Here is an 18,381-nt window from a genome sequence, read left to right as displayed (position 1 = left end):
ACTCCCAGATGTTCAACCTCAGACACACAGTTCTGCGTTTTCAAGAACTGTGGTATTTTCCGCCACTTTCGTTGGGGTGGGCTACGCCCACCGCTCTTGCCTGAGGGTCACCAGCAAGGCTAGAGACTACCGGCCCCCAGGAGCCTCCTCATGCCGGAGGGGGCAGCGGCGTTGACGGCGGCGGCCCTGCCCGCCCGGGGACCCCCGCGGGGGCCCGGCCAGGCTCACCCGCCCCGCCCGGGGGCCGCCCCGGGGAGCCCCTGCGAGGCGGAGGGAGGAGCGGGCGGCGCAGAGCGAGCAGCTGGCGGCGGGCAGCGGCCCTCGAGGAAGACAGATGGGGTGAGAGACAGCGCGAGGTCCGGCTGCCAGCGCGGCCTCAGCCCCGCCGCGGAGGGAGCCCCTCCTCCCGCGGGTGTGCGCCTCTCGCTGCCCGGCCGGGGAGAGCCATGGCGTCCAGCGAGGAGGACGGAGGCGGCAACGGCGCGGTGGAGGAGAAGGAGAATGGCAAGAAGAGGAGGCTGGGCGCCCTGGCCACGGCCTGGCTCATCTTCTACAACGTCGCCATGACCGCGGGGTAAGCGGGCGCGGGCGCGCCACGGGCCGGCAGCGCGGCGCCTCAGCGGGGCGCGGAGCGGCGGGAGCCGGGTGCAGCGCGGCCGAGGCGGGGTCCCGGGGACCCGGCAGGCTGGCGGAGCCGTGGGGCAACCGGCTGTGGGAGCCGGGGGCGCAGGGGAGCCGCCGGGAGCGGGGCTAGCCCTTGCCCGCCGGGCATTGCCTAATACGGTGCAGCGCTGCCAGCCGCCGGCGCGTCACCCCCAGCCCGCCGCGGAGGTTAAGTATAGCCGAGCGAGGAATGCCGGGCGGGGGTGCCGCGCAGGCCGCGTCCCTCGGCACAGCCGCCGCCGCCCCGCCGCCCCTCCGCCGCCGCCGCCCGCCTTCGGGCCGGCCCCCGCGCCCCGCCGGGAGGGGGCTGCCCGCCGGCCGCGGGGAGGCGAAAGTGGCCCTCGGTGCCGCCGGGGCGGGCTCGGGCGCCGAGGGGGCGCTGAGGGGGCGCCGGAGGCTCGGGGCGAGCTGTCCGGGCGGCGGGTCCCGCCTGCGGGGCGCTCTGTGGGCTTCCGCCGCCGGCGGGGCAGCGCGATCAGGTCCGTGAGCCCCGGGTGTCGGCGGGCAGAGCCCGGATCGGCTCCCTGCGAGGTAGCGATGTCCAAAGCCGAGCGCGGTCCTCAGCGCCAGCGGACGATTAGCGATGGGCAGCGGGTGGGAGGAGGGGGAAGGAGCTGTCATAACCCAAGGGGCTCGTTTGAGCTAGTACTGCACACCGCGATGCTTTGCCTAGAGGGAAGTGGGTATTTATTTTGAACAACAGATCATAAGAGCACTCAGGTTTATGTTGTTAGTGCTTGAAGCACGTACCTTCACTTCTTGCAAATTTGGTCTGTTCACTGCCTCTCGGGGGAAAAAAACCCCAAACTATTAATTTCCATATGCTTAAAAGAAAACAAAGAATAGAAAATTTTATAACTTCTAGGCTGACATTCATCATAAGAACAATTTTACCTTGGTTACCAGTGGGTGAACTCTCCGCCCTTGGAATCTCATAGAGCAAAACTGGTACGCTGTAGTTGAAGCAGGAGTTCAAGCACTGATGCAGAAAGCCAGGAGTGTGATCATAATGGCTTTCTTCTCACCAGCATCTGTGAATCCTGAACACGTATTCACGTCTGTTCATATATTGCAGCAGCACCTTTTGAAAAGTGCTTTTACTCAATGTAATTTTTTTCTAGCTGGCAGGTTAATATTACCTCATTGAATTCACAGCCTGTGCTCCATGTGTGAATTTGCTAATGAACACTGACTCTTACCACTGACTTTTATAGGTCTGTGGAAGATTATCGAACCACATCAGTTTTGATCTTAGGTGCCGATTCAGTATCTTCCACTTCCTTCTCTTCCATCTTCCATTAATATCAAAAGGGATTAAGACATGCAAAATTGCATATTTTATGTGGAAACAGAGAAATGAGAGGAACAAATTCTTATAATCTTTTACAGATACAATTTAAAAGAAAAATAAACATTTGAAAAAGAGCAATACTTAACAAGGGGACTACACAGGATAAGTAACAAGAACTTGTCCATTTGTCCAGACAGTGCAAAGTAGCAAAGTGTTTCCAGAGTTTTAACAAACTAATACATAGTTGTATGTTAACAACCATTCTAATAAAAAAATTGCGGCTTCTCTTTCTTTCTAACAAAGGTTTAAGGGACTAAAATGACAGATCAGTACCCAGTCTTGCTGAAAGTCCCAACTGGAAACACTACCTTTGTTACAGAACGTGTTTTCCATTCCCTGGTGATTTGCAATGCTCAGTGCAAGGTCTTTCCTGAGATCAAAGTCAAAGCCACTGACAACTAAATAAATCAATCCACAGAAATTCATGTTCCAATAAAAATTTATTTAAGAAAAATGTATTTGCAGTCTGCTTCTGAGTGTTGTCCAAGACTACTTCTCTCCACAACCCTTTTGTTACAGAATGAGGTGCAGAAAAGGCCTCGTTAGGTTAGATGTATTATGACTTCTCAGTCTAGGGCTAGGACAGAGCTGTTGCTGTCACCATTCTTGCTGCCAGCTGGATGTAAACTCCCTGTCACCTTCCTCTTGTCACACACTTCACTATAAAACAGGGCAGCTTCACTGTGAAAGACTACCAGTGATATTCCATTAATTCCTCATTTCCACAGTGGTGGGAAACAACCTCAGATTAATGCACTCAGATTTAAAATCTGTTACAAAATCTAAGTAACACTTGTGGGGGCAAATTTTGGAGCTCTGGTAGATCAGATTCATGGGCTTAAAGTAGAAGGGATCAAGGAGGGGAATCGTTCCTACTGTGCTGGGAAGCCTGACTAACTCTATGGGAGTTTGAAATGCTGTCACGAAGTGCTGGAATGGGCCATGCCAAGTGACTGCGTAGCAATAGCCACCATGTGTAAGAGTCGTTAAGGGGCTGATACTGAAGTACATGCCATTCAAGGAGAACAGAGAGCTGTCACAATCCATGCGACTCCCATGCTGTTACAGTGTAATGGGTCTGACCTAAGGGCAGTATTTCCTGGTACCGTTTCCAATGTTAGCCAATACTTTATGCTTAGGGAAGAGTATAAGAACAGGAGATGTGTTAAATATTTATCCAAACGTCTGTGTGCTCTCTGAGTCTGCCTCTGAGTATTTCTTAGACCCCTCTGCTTTGTCACTTGGACCCTTCCTTAGCCAGAGCTCGTGTCGCTGTACAGCATGCTTGCTGTGGTTTTATGTAGAATGAAAGGACTAATTGTTCCAAATATCATCAGACAAGAAGTTAAGCAAAAGTTATGGTGATTTTTGTAATTTTTAACTCTCAAAATAGCCATCCATAGCTCTGGTTATGCCTATAAGTCTATACTAAAGAATTTTCGTACATTCTTAGTCTTTGTGTATTGAAACCTGAAGTTTCAAGGCATCTCGCTAGCATGATGTTTGTAAGAATGTGCTATAGCTCTGCATTAAGGATGCAACATATAGTACACTATTCTAAAAATCATAATTATATAAACATGAATTAATTATGTGGAAGGAATTGTGCTAGCCTTGCATTGTTGTACTGGGTCTGGGTTTGGTGGTAGGGATCTACCCACCACAGTTTAGAAGTTTATTTTTTTTTAGTCTCAATTTCCATTTGAGATTTCAATTTAAGTTTTATATCAAAGTCCAGTTTGATTAAAAGATACTGTTACTTTTGTTCTTTTACATTGGAAGGGTTATCAGTTGGTATCACTGTTCAGCTTCCTTTAAAAAGTAGAAAAAAATCAGCTAACACCATCAAATGTAATAGTTAAATATACCTGCCTCTGGAAGCTGGGAGCATAGAGCACCCTTCTTTCAGCACTTCAGAGTCTGATTTTCAAAGATAACTTCTCAACACTTTTGAAAACTGAGTTGTAATGGTAACTTTCAGTAGGACAATCACAGACAGAAGCATTCAGATCACTAGTCAGTTCTGAAAATTATGGAAAATGTAAAAATGATGTGCGTAGGTTCCGGTGCTTTACTTATACAAACCTGCAACCCAAAATGGTGGCTTCAGTGTCAAGTTCATCATGTGTTTTCAAATAACAGTAATCTACAGTAATGATTTAATAGTAAAAATATGTAGTCACTGCTAGTGAAAAGTCTAATGGGCCTGTGGTTTTGGGGTGTCCCCTCAATTCAAGTCAATCCTGTGAAGGTAAACAAGTCATTCTCTATCCTTTTCCAAGTAAAGAGATAAAAGAATGTAATGTTTATATAACATTATATAATACTTATGTCTAAAAATATTTTTAATAATCGCCTGAGAACACTGAAAAGTGAAGAGGCAAAGATATTCTGTGAAGAAAATATTCTACTAAATTATTTACGGTGGATGGATATTTTTAGAATTCTAATTTGAAATGTATCCATTCTCTTTCTTTTGTAGGTGGCTGGTATTAGGTATTGCCATGGTGCGGTTTTATATACAGAAAGGAACACATAGAGGCTTATTCAGAAGCGTTCAAAGGACGCTTAAATTTTTCCAGACATTTGCTTTGCTTGAGGTAAATTTTAAACATTAGTTTGCTTTACTGGATGCTGCATATCATAGGCAAAACACATTATTAACCTGATTTTAATATAAAAATATTATATTCATATTTAAAGTCCTTTTAACTTTATTATTTAATGAAGGTTTTTTGGGGGGCAAGTTGATTAGTTGAAACAAACGGGCACATTTTTTCAAACTTAACTCTAGTATTTCTATAAATCAAATACTGCCTGGGAACTGCTTTGATTTGAGAGTCTTTAACTCAGAAGGCAAAATTTCTGAAGGCATTCCAGCCAGCAGATTGACCCTCTAGGGTAGTAGATACCTCGTCTCCATCTCCAGAGATGATAGCTTCCCTCTTATTCCTGTACTGGACTCATTATCCTTCTGTGCCTTTCCTCCTTCTTATTTCCAGACTGGATTCATATGCCCCGTATAATCTGTTACAAAATGCTCTGTGCAAGTTTTGCAAAGTATATACTACTTTTGCCAGCTGTGCACTTAGCGGTCTCAGTTTATGGTACATCTGTGGAACGAAACTGTTGCATGTGTTGAGCACTCACAGTTCTTTCCCAGGCACAGCAAAGAGTGCCTATCTACATTTAAACTTTTTTTCTCAATCTGCCTACAACATCTGTAGCTCAAGTAACTATTAAAATCATGTGGCTAGCTGTATATAGGCTTTTATGCTATTAAACTTTCACAATAAGCAATTCTACTCAAATCTGTCAAAATAATGAAAAGCGCTCTATTTGCTAAACATTGCTGCCCAGAAAATGCAATAAATCTGAAGATTCATAACTGTCATAGGCAAAATTATAATAATGTTATTAATCCCTAATGAATACAGAACATTTGAAAATTGCTATGTGTTTAGCATCCCTTATATAACTCCCTCTACACTGTCCTGTAAAATTATTCTTTGAATAAGATAATGGAAGAGAAGCTTACTAGTTGAAAAATAAATGCTTTGCAAGTATCTAAATATGTAATATGTACAATTAATTAGGAAAATAAGTCTCTTTCATGTGTTTGCACAGATCAGATACTGAGCCCATCACAGCATTGGTAGCCAGAGCTCTGATGTGTATTTCTTTTAAAGGTTGTTAGATGGAGGCAAAAAAACAGTTCTCCTTCGGAATTAAGCTTAGGTTTATATTACTATCAAAAGGCCATGTTTATAGCGTAGATAGTAACATACTGTACATCAGTAACCTCTAACTTATTTTTATTTACAGGTAGTCCACTGTGCAGTTGGTGAGTTCTTTGTTTTAGTTTCTCCTGTAACTAATTAAAACATGAATTGTGGAACAGAGATAACATGTTTCTCTTTTTAAGGAATAGTTCGCACATCTGTGCTTGTGACTGGGGTCCAAGTGAGTTCAAGAATCTTCATGGTGTGGTTCATTGCACATAGTATAAAACAGGTATGTGCGTGAGCAGGTCACGTTTTGATTGTTTTTAAGGAGAAGCTATTAATACAGTTCTCATTTCACAAGGAAGATCAATTTAAAAATTAATGACATTCCTACAGAGAAAGTGTGATTTTGGAAGTTGGGGTTACAGGATGGAATTTATGTGCTTCTACTCAGGAGACTTAAGTCTGCCTCTTAGCCGTGAACCAGCGCTGTCTTCGGCATCGTGCAGGCTGTGGTCTGCCTAAGTGAGATCAATGACTGCTGCTATTATTTACCAGCAAATCTACCACAGTGTTACCGGTTCCCTTTCAAAAACTTAAATTAGCACTTACTGAATTAGTCGAAAAGAAAATGTGTCTTACATTGAATTTACCTGGATAAACAGGGTTGTGATTTTGCAATTTGTTCTAGGAACCTTCTCAAGATTTAATGTTATGGTAATATTAATATTTGATGGCATGCATACTGCATTTTTTTCATGAAAAATATATTAAGTCATCCAGCATGCCACAGTGGCACTTGAGGTCCTGTGTAAATGACGGTAGTTTATTTGCCTGGCTGTAGGTGGTTATTGTAAGTCTAGTGATTTGTTAGCAGAATGAAACAAGCAGACTGCCTACAGCTAGTAGATAGGACGTTCAGTTCAGTTTCTGAGGTCTGCTTTCTGTGAAGGGCATGTAAGAATTAAGTAATGGATTTTGAGTCTGTGCTCCTGAATTTCTTTAAACTGAAAAAGCTGAGCCATTAAACTGTCTCACCAGCAGATGGCATATGCTTTTCTGCTGATGGGCTATCATAGCACCTGCCTCAGTTGTGAAATTCCTTTGTTTCAGTTCACAGAGGACTCGTTTTCTACGCTTCATCTTTTCCTTTGCTGTCGCTTTTCTTAACATGGAATAGCCTTTTCATAGTGTTGGGAGTTTGTTTTGGGTTTTTTTGTAAGCTAAGTGTTTTCATTTTTATCTTAAGGGAAAATGTCTCAAAGATTAACAAGTTTTTTATATTGAATGTTTACATGAATGCTGGAATATAGCACTGCATTTTGCCATTTTGTTATTATTTGCAGTGAATTAAATCTTTAGCATATCCAGTCATTTCTTTTGTTTCCTCCATTTTCAATGCAGTAGGTCAAGCTGTGTCCAAGAAAAAATACATCTGAATGTATGTCTGATTGTATTTCACACAGGCATGAATGTTCAGGGTCACTTTAGGTGGTGAGAGGTGTGTTAGTGATAACAGCCAGACCCAGATCTCTCTACTTGACTGGAGATTTGCAAGGCAACAGATAGGAATTCTCTGTATACTTATTTAAAGCTCTTCTGCTTGAATTTAGCACTGTGACATGAATTCAAGTCTGGGTTATCAATGTTTGTCTCTAATCGCATGAGGCTAAGAACAGCCTAATTCTGTCTTTACCTTTGCTTGTTTGTTTGGGTGTCTTTGCACTTCAGTTGCTGCTATTTGTCTGTGAGTTTGGCGGTATTTTTATATCTCCTTTCCTTTTGTGACGTTGGTGAGATCCGTTCACTAAAAGTGCACCTTCTTTGACTGACACATTGAGGACGCAATTTTATGAGATGATGAGCGTTTATAATTCTTCTTGACTTTTGCCAGAGTTGTGGATTTTCAGCATCTTTAAGATGTATTAAGCTTTGTCACCGTGTTGCATTTTATTTAAAAAAATCGTTTCCCTCTTTTGTAATTTTAACAAAACTTGTGTTACTTTATTTTATTTCACAGACATCCCTGGAGCTTTTCAGCCTTCAGGCATGGAAGTGTATTACAAAATTCCTCCCCTTTTAAAGAAAAGAAAATTACTTGCGTGTAATTCTACTTCTCAGAAGGTAGTGTTTGTAAGAGATCCCCACGTACCTTCTTTGTATTTGGGGACTTTTGTTTATTTGTTCACTTAGAGTGAAAAAGAAGCGATGTTTTGAAACAGCAGGGAGATGTGCCACCTACCGATGAGGCAGTTTAATGACTCAGAACTTAAATCTTAAATGGGATTGTTGAGTGAGTTTACCCAAAGCTCCTGATCTACAAGATCCATCTGTGTTCCAGCTCCTTAACTATCTTACAGCTCCTTGAAGTCTGCCAAATTTGATCTTCTGCGACCAAGTTCCAGATAGTAGATTATACTAAGCAAGTGTAAGTTTTGTGTGAAGTTTCATGGAGACGTGCATTATATGGTGAGGAAGAAGCAAGATAAAAAGTAAGAGAATGTCTAGGAGACAGTAGTGAAATGCAGAATGAATAAAAACTGATTATGAAAGGAATGTATCTTCTGTAGCATTGTTTTCTTCTTGCTGTTTTGAGGAGTGAGAAAATAAACAAGTAAATCAACCACAAATAAAAAGAGGGAAACAGATAGCATAGTGAAAATGAAGGAAAAGAAAGGAGGAATAAGCTTAATTATAGGGTTTTATATTTTGATATTTGCATAATGGATAAATATTGTTCAGTTCGCACAACGTCTGTAACTGTCTGTTAGTAAATACATATGATTTACATGGTAATGATTTCAGCATATCACTTTTATGCCAAAATTTTCTTTCTTTACAAGATGTTAGTTTTGTTCCATATATCTTAAACAGAAGTTTGTTGCAGTTTGCACAGAAAAGAAGCTTAAGGATGAAGAAAGTGTTGGTTCTTTATACTTCTGCAGATCCAGAATGAGGAGAGCGTTATTCTTTTTCTGGTCGTATGGACTGTGACAGAGATTACTCGATATTCCTTCTACACATTCAACCTGCTCAACCATTTGCCATACTTCATTAAATGGGCCAGGTGGAGAGTCTTGCACTTTAGTTTTTCATGGTTCTGTGCATGTTAGTTTCACGCATGCTGAGCTAACACACAGGAGAGCAGATGTTTGAGCTTTGGTTATGTGTCAGCAGAGTGCAAGTCAGTTGCTTTCTGTACTTGGCATCATTGTTACTTGGTATAAAATGTTAAAAATATTTTAGCTCAGATTTTGGGGTGTGATTTGTTCTTTGCTTTCTATGTCTCGTGGTTTGAACTATGCTTTCATTTACTTTAGGTTTTTTTCTTTATCTTTGGAGTCATCTTTTAACTTACAGTATGACTCCTTAAGATGCTTTTGAATACAATGCCCAGAATTAAGCACCTGTGCTGGACTTTGTGGATTTCAGGTCTTTGAAGATGTGGGAGTTGTTGTCACTCAAGCTGTATGCATATTACTACTTTATGAGAAGTTCTGCTTTATCAGAGCTTTTGTAAGGTTATACCCATGTAGTGAGTCTAAATATTGATTTAGTTTAGCCCACATAAAAAAAAATTCTTTCATATCAAAACTGCTTTGATTTTGAAGCATACTTAAGATTGGCCAGTAGATCACATATATTACAGAGACTGTGTGTTTATCATGAGACTTAACTGGAAGAGTAGTGTTCTCTGTAGTCATTATTTGAAAAATACATGAAAGACAGACTTACACTATTAGAAGGAAACTATCTAATATTCAGCACAGACTTATTTTAAAGACTGTGTTAGTTTATTTTCCTTTGTTTTATAGACAATGCAGTTCTGATGCTTCTAATGCACTTCTTTGATATGCTTGATGTTTATGTCCGTTCTTATAATACATTACCTTTTTGCTAGTACCTAAGGTGCTAGGCTTGATTATCTTTAAGTACTAAAAGGCAAACTTAAAAATAAGAGGGCTGTTTTCATTGTTTTTTTATGTAGACTTCAGAAAGAGAAATGCATTCAGAAAAGAACTACATTGACAAATATACTTTTTGCTATCAAGTCACAGTGTGTCTTGAATGACAAAATTTTTGTTTCCTTAAAATAGACAATAAGGAAAACTGACATTCTCACAGCAGAGATATATGGTCAAATATACTATAAACAAAACATTTGAAAATCTATTATCTTTTCATAGACTCCAAAATATCCCATCAAGATTTATGGATAATCAGACAGCACAACTGGGCATAATTTCAGTACTTCAAGAGAGCTGGAAATTTCTGATTTTAGCTTGTAATTGTAAAAGATTTGTCTGTCCATTGTTAATGGAATAGGTATGATCTAAATTTTAGTTCAGAATTTTTACTTTTTTTTTTTCCACTGCATAGAGACAAACTGTGTGTAGGTCACAGGATCAGTTCCTGCTTATACCTCCCCTAATCTGTTCTCTGAGCTCTGAGTCCTCTTAGCCCATTTGCTCCTAGGAGGGTTTCATGTTTGGCTGCTGCTGTTCTGGATCTTATCTCATTTGGTCATGGAATGCACACTGTACCTTTCTGTCTGTGCAACGCTCTCACTGCTGTTCCCTGCATGAACTTGAGAGCTGTTCCTTAGGAGAAACTGCGTCTCCATGGTGCACTATGCCTAAGGACAGCGCAAACCCTACTGATTACATTTTTCATTTTGTCACCACCTATGTGGCCTATGGCATTCAAACCACACTTTCTGTAAGATGAACACCTTCACCTTTTATTTGAACATCTTCTTTCCATTTTAAAATGGATCTGATAAGTTTCTGGCACTCTCATTTTCTTTTATTTCTATTTCCATTAGTAGTAAATGTAGTATTATTTGGATTTCCCATGTGGTAGTGGGTAAAACAGTCTTGTGATGTTTCTCAATGTTTTCATTTACCTTCAAAGAGATTATAATGCATAGAGTTGACCCAGTGTGTGCACTGTGACAAAGATATGTAGGATCATCTGAATTTGGGATCCAGTCCTGGTCTGAATCCTGTTGGTGACAACGGGAGAAAGATCAGTACATTTTTTAAAAAGTCATTATTGGAGACTACAAATTTGTGGATTTTTTTACTCTTTAATATCAGAAAGACAGAAACATTCTGATACTTTGCTGTTTTTAAATAAAAGGACGGAGGAATGCATTCTTTGTAAACCTAAGCAATGCTATCCAAAGTAACCGAAACTGGTATCCTGTGCCAAGTCAGGATGTGATCCTTGATTTTGGTGCAGGAACTACTGTAATACATTGCTGTGCCACTAATAATAGCGAGAGGAAATTTTAAATTCATGGGGTGTTTCTCACAAGGGTGTTGTTTTTTTTTTTAATGCAGATACAACTTTTTTATCATTTTGTATCCTGCTGGGGTTGCAGGTGAACTGCTAACCATATATGCTGCTTTACCCTATGTGAAGAAAACAGGAATGTTTTCACTGAGACTTCCCAACAAATATAATGTCTCCTTTGACTACTATTACTTCCTTATTATTGTCATGTTCTCCTATGTGCCGTGTAAGTATTACTTAACTGTAGTAATGCTAACAACATAATAATCAATTAGCAGCAATGCTGGAAACGCTGCCTGTAGTTACATTTGCTGAACACTTTCTACTATTAAAGCCTGCTTTCTGTTGTTCCAAGCTTTGCTGTGCTTTAATTGGTTAGACTGAAATTTTCCATCCTGTTATCTGCCTCAGAACATAAGCTGTCTTAAAAATTTCAGTGAAAATGCTAAAAATGTTTCTAAGACTTGGACAAAGTAAAAAACCTTTTTGCTTACACACAGAAATGTCTGTAACTGTGCTGCTGAGAATTTCTAGTGCCTCTGCCACTTTGAAGCAGTGGCTCAAAAATTGTCCTGCAAGTTGTGCCAGAGATTTGCCTTGTTTTTATTGCTATTAATATCCATTTACGTGTCACCTCTGAAAATCACCATTTGAGTATGCTCGGGAAAAACTTGAAGCAGTATTCTCCAAGATTTCATTTTCACAGAAATCCACCGCCCAGACCTCTCTGAACTTACTTCAGTCCCCGGTTTAATCAGATTGTCCTGGTTGTCCTTGTACTTCTGGATACCATAAGCCACAGATCAACTGGCTAACCAGAGCTAAGATTAGAGAAACTCTTTGTCTTTCACTTTCAGTGTTATTTCCACTAAGCAGTGCAGACAAGGAGAAAGCAACGTAATTCAGATACAGCACCATGAATAGGGCTAGACCAAACTAGGCAAATAGAATATTTTAGATAATCTGGACAATGAGACTAGGAACGAGGCAAGAGATTATGGCATTGAGAACCAGGAAAATTGAAGTTAAAAGGGTCTGTGATCTGCATCCAGAAAAGGTATTCATTTAAGAAGTTGCCCTTAAACATGGACTTTCACAGTATGCACATACACTGTGAAATTTTTTGTCACAAGAAATCATGAAGGCCAACTAGAGAGATTTATATGTCCTAAACTATCATAACTTACTAACAGTTTTACAATTGTTCATATAACTTATGCTTCAGGAATAAATCTTATTTTCTATCCTTTAAATAAGGATCAAATGTCAGCAGGACAGTATTATAATAGATTTCAGAGGACCAGGAGAGAGGGAGCTCCTCACTTCAGACTTGAACAAGTGGGGTAGATTTGTATCCTCCTCAAAGTCTTAATTCAAACATGCTTACTTTAGCACATATTTGAAGACTTCAGGCACTACCAGAAAGTGGTTAAATCCTGTTTATACAAAGAAAGTGTTGGAGGGAAGTAATTTGAACACAAGCTATACATTCAGGGGCCCATGTCTGACTTTTGAGTAATTATTGTTGTGTAACTCACTGCAGTGTTCATGACTTGCTATTCTTTACCTTAACCAACTGCAGCATTGTGTGCCATAATTTTTCCTCAGTTCATCATTCAGCAAAATTGTATTTTTCTGTTATGTGATCTGTTGAATGTTTTCATCTAATTTACTTTCTTTTATGCTTTGATCAAGTATTTCCACAACTCTACTTCCACATGCTGCGGCAGAGAAGAAGGGTGCTTCATGGAGAAGTGATTGTGGAAAAGGACGATTGAATCAAGCCTTGTAACTATGGTGCTTTTAATGGAAAAAAGAGGGTAAAAAACCAAATTTTCCTGTGATTTTTCTGAGTCCAAATTTTAAAACATGGAACAAGAATAAACAACTGTGCATAAAATAGCATGGACTGTATTATTTTTACAATTAATATATCTTCAGACTTACCTTTTCATTCTTGGTTTCACTTTGATTTTTAATTGTGCATTTCTTCAGACAAATTATTTTCTTATTCTCAATAGGTTGACAAATAGCTTTAAGAATTGGAATAGTTGGCTGCTGTGCTTTCTATTCTGAAAATTCTGTTATGACCTGTAGTCATCATCAAGAACAGAAGGAGAGTTGATAAGTTGTACTGAAAGTGAGTCTTCTGGAAAACAGAACATAAATTAGGTAACAAAGTTTTTCATAGACTAGGTGGCTTAAATGTTATTAAGCTTTATATTAAATAATACCTTTCCATTTATAAGTACTGTTAGCATGTTGTTCAACATTCTTTGAATTACAGGATCACACTGTAGAATTCCAGAAGGACTTTTGAGAGGAGCTGAATTCTTGATTGTCAGCGCAAATTTAGATCTCTGTGTACTTTCATTTGTAATTTCAAAGATATGTAGAATAATAGATATAATATTAGCTGGTTAAAAGTTTGTGCTGAGGAGTAGACTTGATGTGCCTACCTTTCTCTGATCAGTGGCTGGAATGGGACTTGTTTGCAGAGGAAGACTGATTGTCAGCATGTTTCCTATTCTACGTTTAATTATGTGTGCAGAAAAATTATGGTATTGCATTTAGAAACTGTACCTATAGTGAGATGTTTAACTTCTTATAAATAGCTAAGTGGGATAAAATATATTTGAAATAGTGTCTTAAAATATAAATTGTGCTTTGAATCATCCCATTGTGCAATGTTAATTGCTCCCTCCCCATTAATTGTTTATACTGTGTTGACCTAGTTCTATTTAATGTCTTCAATAATCTGCAAGAGGGATCTACAGTATATTAAGAAAAGTTACAGATGATATTACACTGTATGATACCTGAGTAGGAGAGGTCCAACAAATCAGACGCAGCCTAAAAGATTCAGAGAAAAGGTAATGCATTTGAGGAAACTTGGATACTTATAGTGTGAGAGAGAGAGAAGATTGAAGTGTAATAATGTAGTAAGAAGCCTTGACAATGTAGGCAACAAGGTTGCTTCTGGCATCACTAATGTCAAAAGAAGAGTATATATGCAGAAGAACTGCATCAGGCAGCTGGAAATCAGAATACTCCTTGTGATTGCTGAGGTCATTTCTGGAGTACGGTCTTATATTTTGCGTACCTCGGGGGTAAGGAATTGAGTCGATCTCCTGAAAAGTCAAAGAACAGTAACAAAATTAGTTGAAGTGAGAAAGAAGTTGTTAAGTATTTATAAGTTTTTGTAATATGACATACATGTAAAGGAAGAGGCTTTCTAAGTATGAAGGTGTATCTAGAACTGATTATATACATTTGAAACAAGGTAAATATCCAATGAATATCAGGAGAAAGATCCTACCAATGAGATCAGTTAGGTTATAGAATGACACAGTAGTGCTTATCAATGCATACAAGTTCTTGGAAGGTTTTAAGTTAGATGTAATGCAACAGTGGAAAATAATCTTCCTTTGGCAAGAGTTTGAACTACATACTTGAATAGGCAGTTTCCATTTTTAGCTTCAATGACTCTATGATAATACAGCTTTGTTGAAAATTGTAGATGCACCTTTTTCTGGTGTATCAGGTAATTTGATGAAAAATCAAGGATTTACTACATCCCTAACTTTCAAATTCCATTTTGTGCCTTAAATTTGTGGTATTTGTGCATGTATTCATTACATGTAAATGAGTTTCCTTTTAAATGATAAGTGCATAGTGGACTTGAGATAGAATAGTGGTATTTCTTACAATTTTAGAAGCTGTATTCTTTGTATTTTTTAGAACAAATTTCACGCAAGGTGCTATAATTTAACTTATTACTTGTGTTCTATATGCAGCTAAAATTATGAAAAGTTTAAAATATGAAATACATTTACAACACTGAATCACAAAATAGTTGTGATACACATGTTCAGACTAGCAGTTGTATTCGTCCAAAGTTCTTAGAGTACTGTTTTATAAACTTCACTTGCTTTTTGATCCATGAGGAACATCGTGGCAGTTTTTAGAAATATTTCTCAGCGAGCAAAGAGTGTGATGAAATATGAGTAACTAAGACTAGATTAAGTTCTGTGTCTCTTTTTTTACTGTCAGGGCAGCTCACTGAAGACCAGAGCTATCAATTCATTGAAAATGTGTTGGATACTTTAAAGATGTGATTTTTAAATCCTTGATCAGATAGATGAGTGTATGCCACAGATGCTATACCTGTGCTATAACACTGTATTACATTTGTTTTCATTGTGGCCTAAGGATATTATCGTAAGTCAATCAAGGAGCTATTTTTATATCCTTTTGTACATGGGACATGAAAAAACTACAGCACTGTTTGCTGAAATCTTGGGTTTGCACTTTCATAAAGCAACAGTGTACAAGGTAATGATACAATTTTAAAAGTGATTTACAGCTATAGAAGTCTTGCTAAATGATAAATGAATAAAAATAAAGCTAAAAATTACAGTATTGCATTCAGTGTTTCATAGACCAGAGAGATTGCCATGTAGATGCAGGTACTTTAAAAAAGCAACAAGTTCTTTTCTTCCTCTTCTTTTGTGATTGAAGCCTTTCAATGAAGCCTCAATGTGTACCTTTTGTTTTAATATCTTCTCAAAGATAGTGAGAATTGCAGGTAAAATCCTCTTACCATTGTCTTCAGATGGGTCAGGATTTTATCCTAGGTAGCTTAATTAAACTTCAATATAACATCGTGAAACATTTAATTAGCTTGTTAAATGGACATAAAAAGTTAAGTATGATTTTCATATGGTGCTCTCTTTCCAACTTCTTTTTGACACCTGTCTTTTTTGTCTTCCTCTCTGCCATATTCCTAGTTTTCTAAAGCATTGAAATCCTCCTGTTTATGAAAGATTAGGAATGTATTCAAACAACGTCTTTAATATTTTGATGTAGTCTTTAACAAATTGTTCATATAAAGGTGTTTTCTTACTTGTGCTACATATGCCTTCTGGAATGGATTAATATAGAGTATGACCTTATGAAGCTTTTTTAATGTCAATAAATAGGAATAGGAATTTAGAAAGGGATTCCTATTCATCAGGTGACATTTCCTACTATTGGTAGTAACATAAACGCACCGTCCTTTTTACAAACTCCAGCCAAAAGCAGGTGGATTTCTTGAGGTTCCCCCCAACACTCACACACTGTTCCCACTGGGAGAGGCTGTTCCAGGACAGATTGGGTGAATCATCTTGTTTCCCAGCTATGCCCAGAACAACTAGAGCCAGATCCTGGCCTCAGGGCATGGGCAGTACAAGGGAATAGGAGGCTGAGAAATTGCATCTTCCACATTAGCTGCCAAGAGGGTTAGTGAGGCCACTGTGAACAGTAGTTGATAGACGTCATTTCTCTCACCTCTCACTACCTCTCACTTTGAGGATGTGAGAAGAGAGGAAGCTCAATGTGCTCTCATACCTTCTGTGTAGTGAGCTCATGAGATCAGCTGGGAGGATCTCTGTGCATAGAGGGTGTTACAGAAAGGGTTTTTCTGCTCCACTCAGCTATCTTAGTACTATATTTCTTGAAATACTGGCATGCCAAGATAGCTATGCCACACTGTTCTCAATAGTACAGTTCAAAATCAACAGCCTTGGAGAAATGGTGCAGTGTGCTGTTTCTGTTTCCCATTGAACATAATATTTAGCGGAGTTCATGTTAATGTACAGATTGCAATGAGTAGTTAACAGGGAGGTGCATGGAGACCTTTTCTGTGACCAGAGGGAACCTACCTTTTCTTATCCAGAAATAAATATGTGCATTTTAAAGGTAGGTCTAGCTACCGCTCTGACTGTGGTATTTGCAGTCTTCACAGTAGCTTACTTTAGTGGATATTTGGATATTTATATGATTGCTAAATAAACTATAATGAAAACAAATTACAACCATGATAATAAATTATAATTTAAAGTAGTTGCTACATTAACAGTTCTTGTGAATTCAGCTCTTACTTAATCTGCCTTAGGAAAAAAAAAAAAAGGAAGGAAAGTTAATACAAGTAAGTGTTCTGCACTAGGCAGGAGGGCTTCATAAATCAAAATTTTCAGGCAGGCAAACGGGCTGCAGTTGTTTATAAAGGATTGATTAAATGTGTTTTTGAACAAAAAGGTTGAAAGCTTTTCTGAAAATTAAATTTTATTTCATAATGTATATTTTAAAATGTGCTCAGAGATACTGTATTATTTACCAGTTTACAATTTAAATTGATGCTGAACATACACTTTTTACAGATGATTAACTGTAGCCCATTAAAATGTTTTATTCTGTTTGTTGCAATGACTGTTTAAGAAACAAACACCTCCTGTTTCTGCAAAGCTCTGTGTTGTCTGGCTCAAGTGGATTACAGTATTATTAGTGCCTACTAAGCTTTGCAAGGCTCTTAAAGTGGCAGGTTAATATTTGCCAAGGATAGATCCTGAAACTTGCTTTCATGACGACACACCTTAATAGTGGGTGGTACTCTTGGTTCAGTGTCTGGTACTGTACGTCACTGATGCCGTTCTAGGGGTCTTGAGCGCCTTCAGTAGGACTGAAGGCTTTAGAGATGTCAGTAAGTGGTTCATCCTTATGAATTACCAGATTGAGAAGACCTGTCTTGTGAACTCTTAGGTCAAGAAACTGAGTAAGTCTGAAAGTGAACTTAAGGCTGTACCAAGACAAACCGGAGAACCTGGATGTTGGGTAACTAGCCCTTTCATAGGAACTTGCTCTCAAGTTCAGGCCTGCAACTGGCAGTGGCTTTCCAATTCTAAAATGTACATACAGTATTTTCTGTGTCATGTTGTATCAACTGAAACATGTTGTCTTTTTATTCACAGCTCTCTTGCTTTTCTGTTCAGTCTTGAATGTATTTTATGTCCTTTCAGTTGATGGCTTTGTAAAAGTGTAAGTACAGAAATACTTACCTAAGCATATAATGTATAGAATTGTACTTAAAAGTTCTTGATAATGTAAATGCACCGTGGATGCTCATTATTGTTATTTTTTCTGAAATGCGTTATCATTAGCAGTTTACACAGACAGGAAAACCACACAATATGATACTTTTAATAACTTATTTATTTGCAAAGATTATAAGATTTGTTGAGCTATAGATTCAGATATTTGTTTTAGAGATTGTTAATACTGTAGCACTGTAGAAATTAATCATCAATTAAAAGACATGTTCTAAACTATGTTCTATTTGAATTATTTTTTTTTGTAGCATGTAGAAGCCAGTTCATATAAATGCTCATCATATTACACCAGACTGGTATCTGTTTACAGATATACTTTCTTATCTGGAATTATTTCACAAATTAATGTCGAGGTCCCCTGTAAGATATTTACTATTACCCAGCCTTTCTTTTTATATTTCTTAAAATATATTCC

At 38.8% G+C, this 18,381-nt stretch overlaps 1 protein-coding gene across 3 annotated transcripts in view; it reads left to right on the top strand.

The window, feature by feature from the left end:
• The first annotated feature begins 240 nt into the window (after positions 1 to 240).
• The window catches only part of HACD1 (3-hydroxyacyl-CoA dehydratase 1), a 102,273-nt gene continuing 84,132 nt past the window's right edge, over positions 241 to 18,381 (top strand). The window contains exons 1-8 of one of the 3 annotated variants that reach the window (XR_012628608.1): positions 241 to 574; positions 4,497 to 4,614; positions 5,840 to 5,858; positions 5,940 to 6,028; positions 8,685 to 8,806; positions 11,085 to 11,263; positions 12,733 to 13,209; positions 13,325 to 18,185. Coding sequence is in view for 2 of the 3 variants with exons in the window: in XM_074865293.1 (XP_074721394.1) it covers positions 447 to 574; positions 4,497 to 4,614; positions 5,840 to 5,858; positions 5,940 to 6,028; positions 8,685 to 8,806; positions 11,085 to 11,263; positions 12,733 to 12,815 (738 nt within the window). In the remaining variant the exon portion in view is untranslated. Of the gene's footprint in view, positions 575 to 4,496; positions 4,615 to 5,839; positions 5,859 to 5,939; positions 6,029 to 8,684; positions 8,807 to 11,084; positions 11,264 to 12,732; positions 18,186 to 18,381 lie in introns of those variants that run through there. The other 2 variants (XM_074865293.1, XM_074865274.1) reach the window with 2 other exon arrangements.

Source organism: Strix uralensis, chromosome 1 (assembly GCF_047716275.1).
Source record: "Strix uralensis isolate ZFMK-TIS-50842 chromosome 1, bStrUra1, whole genome shotgun sequence".
Classification (NCBI taxonomy): Eukaryota; Metazoa; Chordata; class Aves; order Strigiformes; family Strigidae; genus Strix; species Strix uralensis.
The sequence above is the reverse complement of the archived record's forward strand: the minus strand, read 5'-3'. Positions and strand labels throughout refer to the sequence as shown.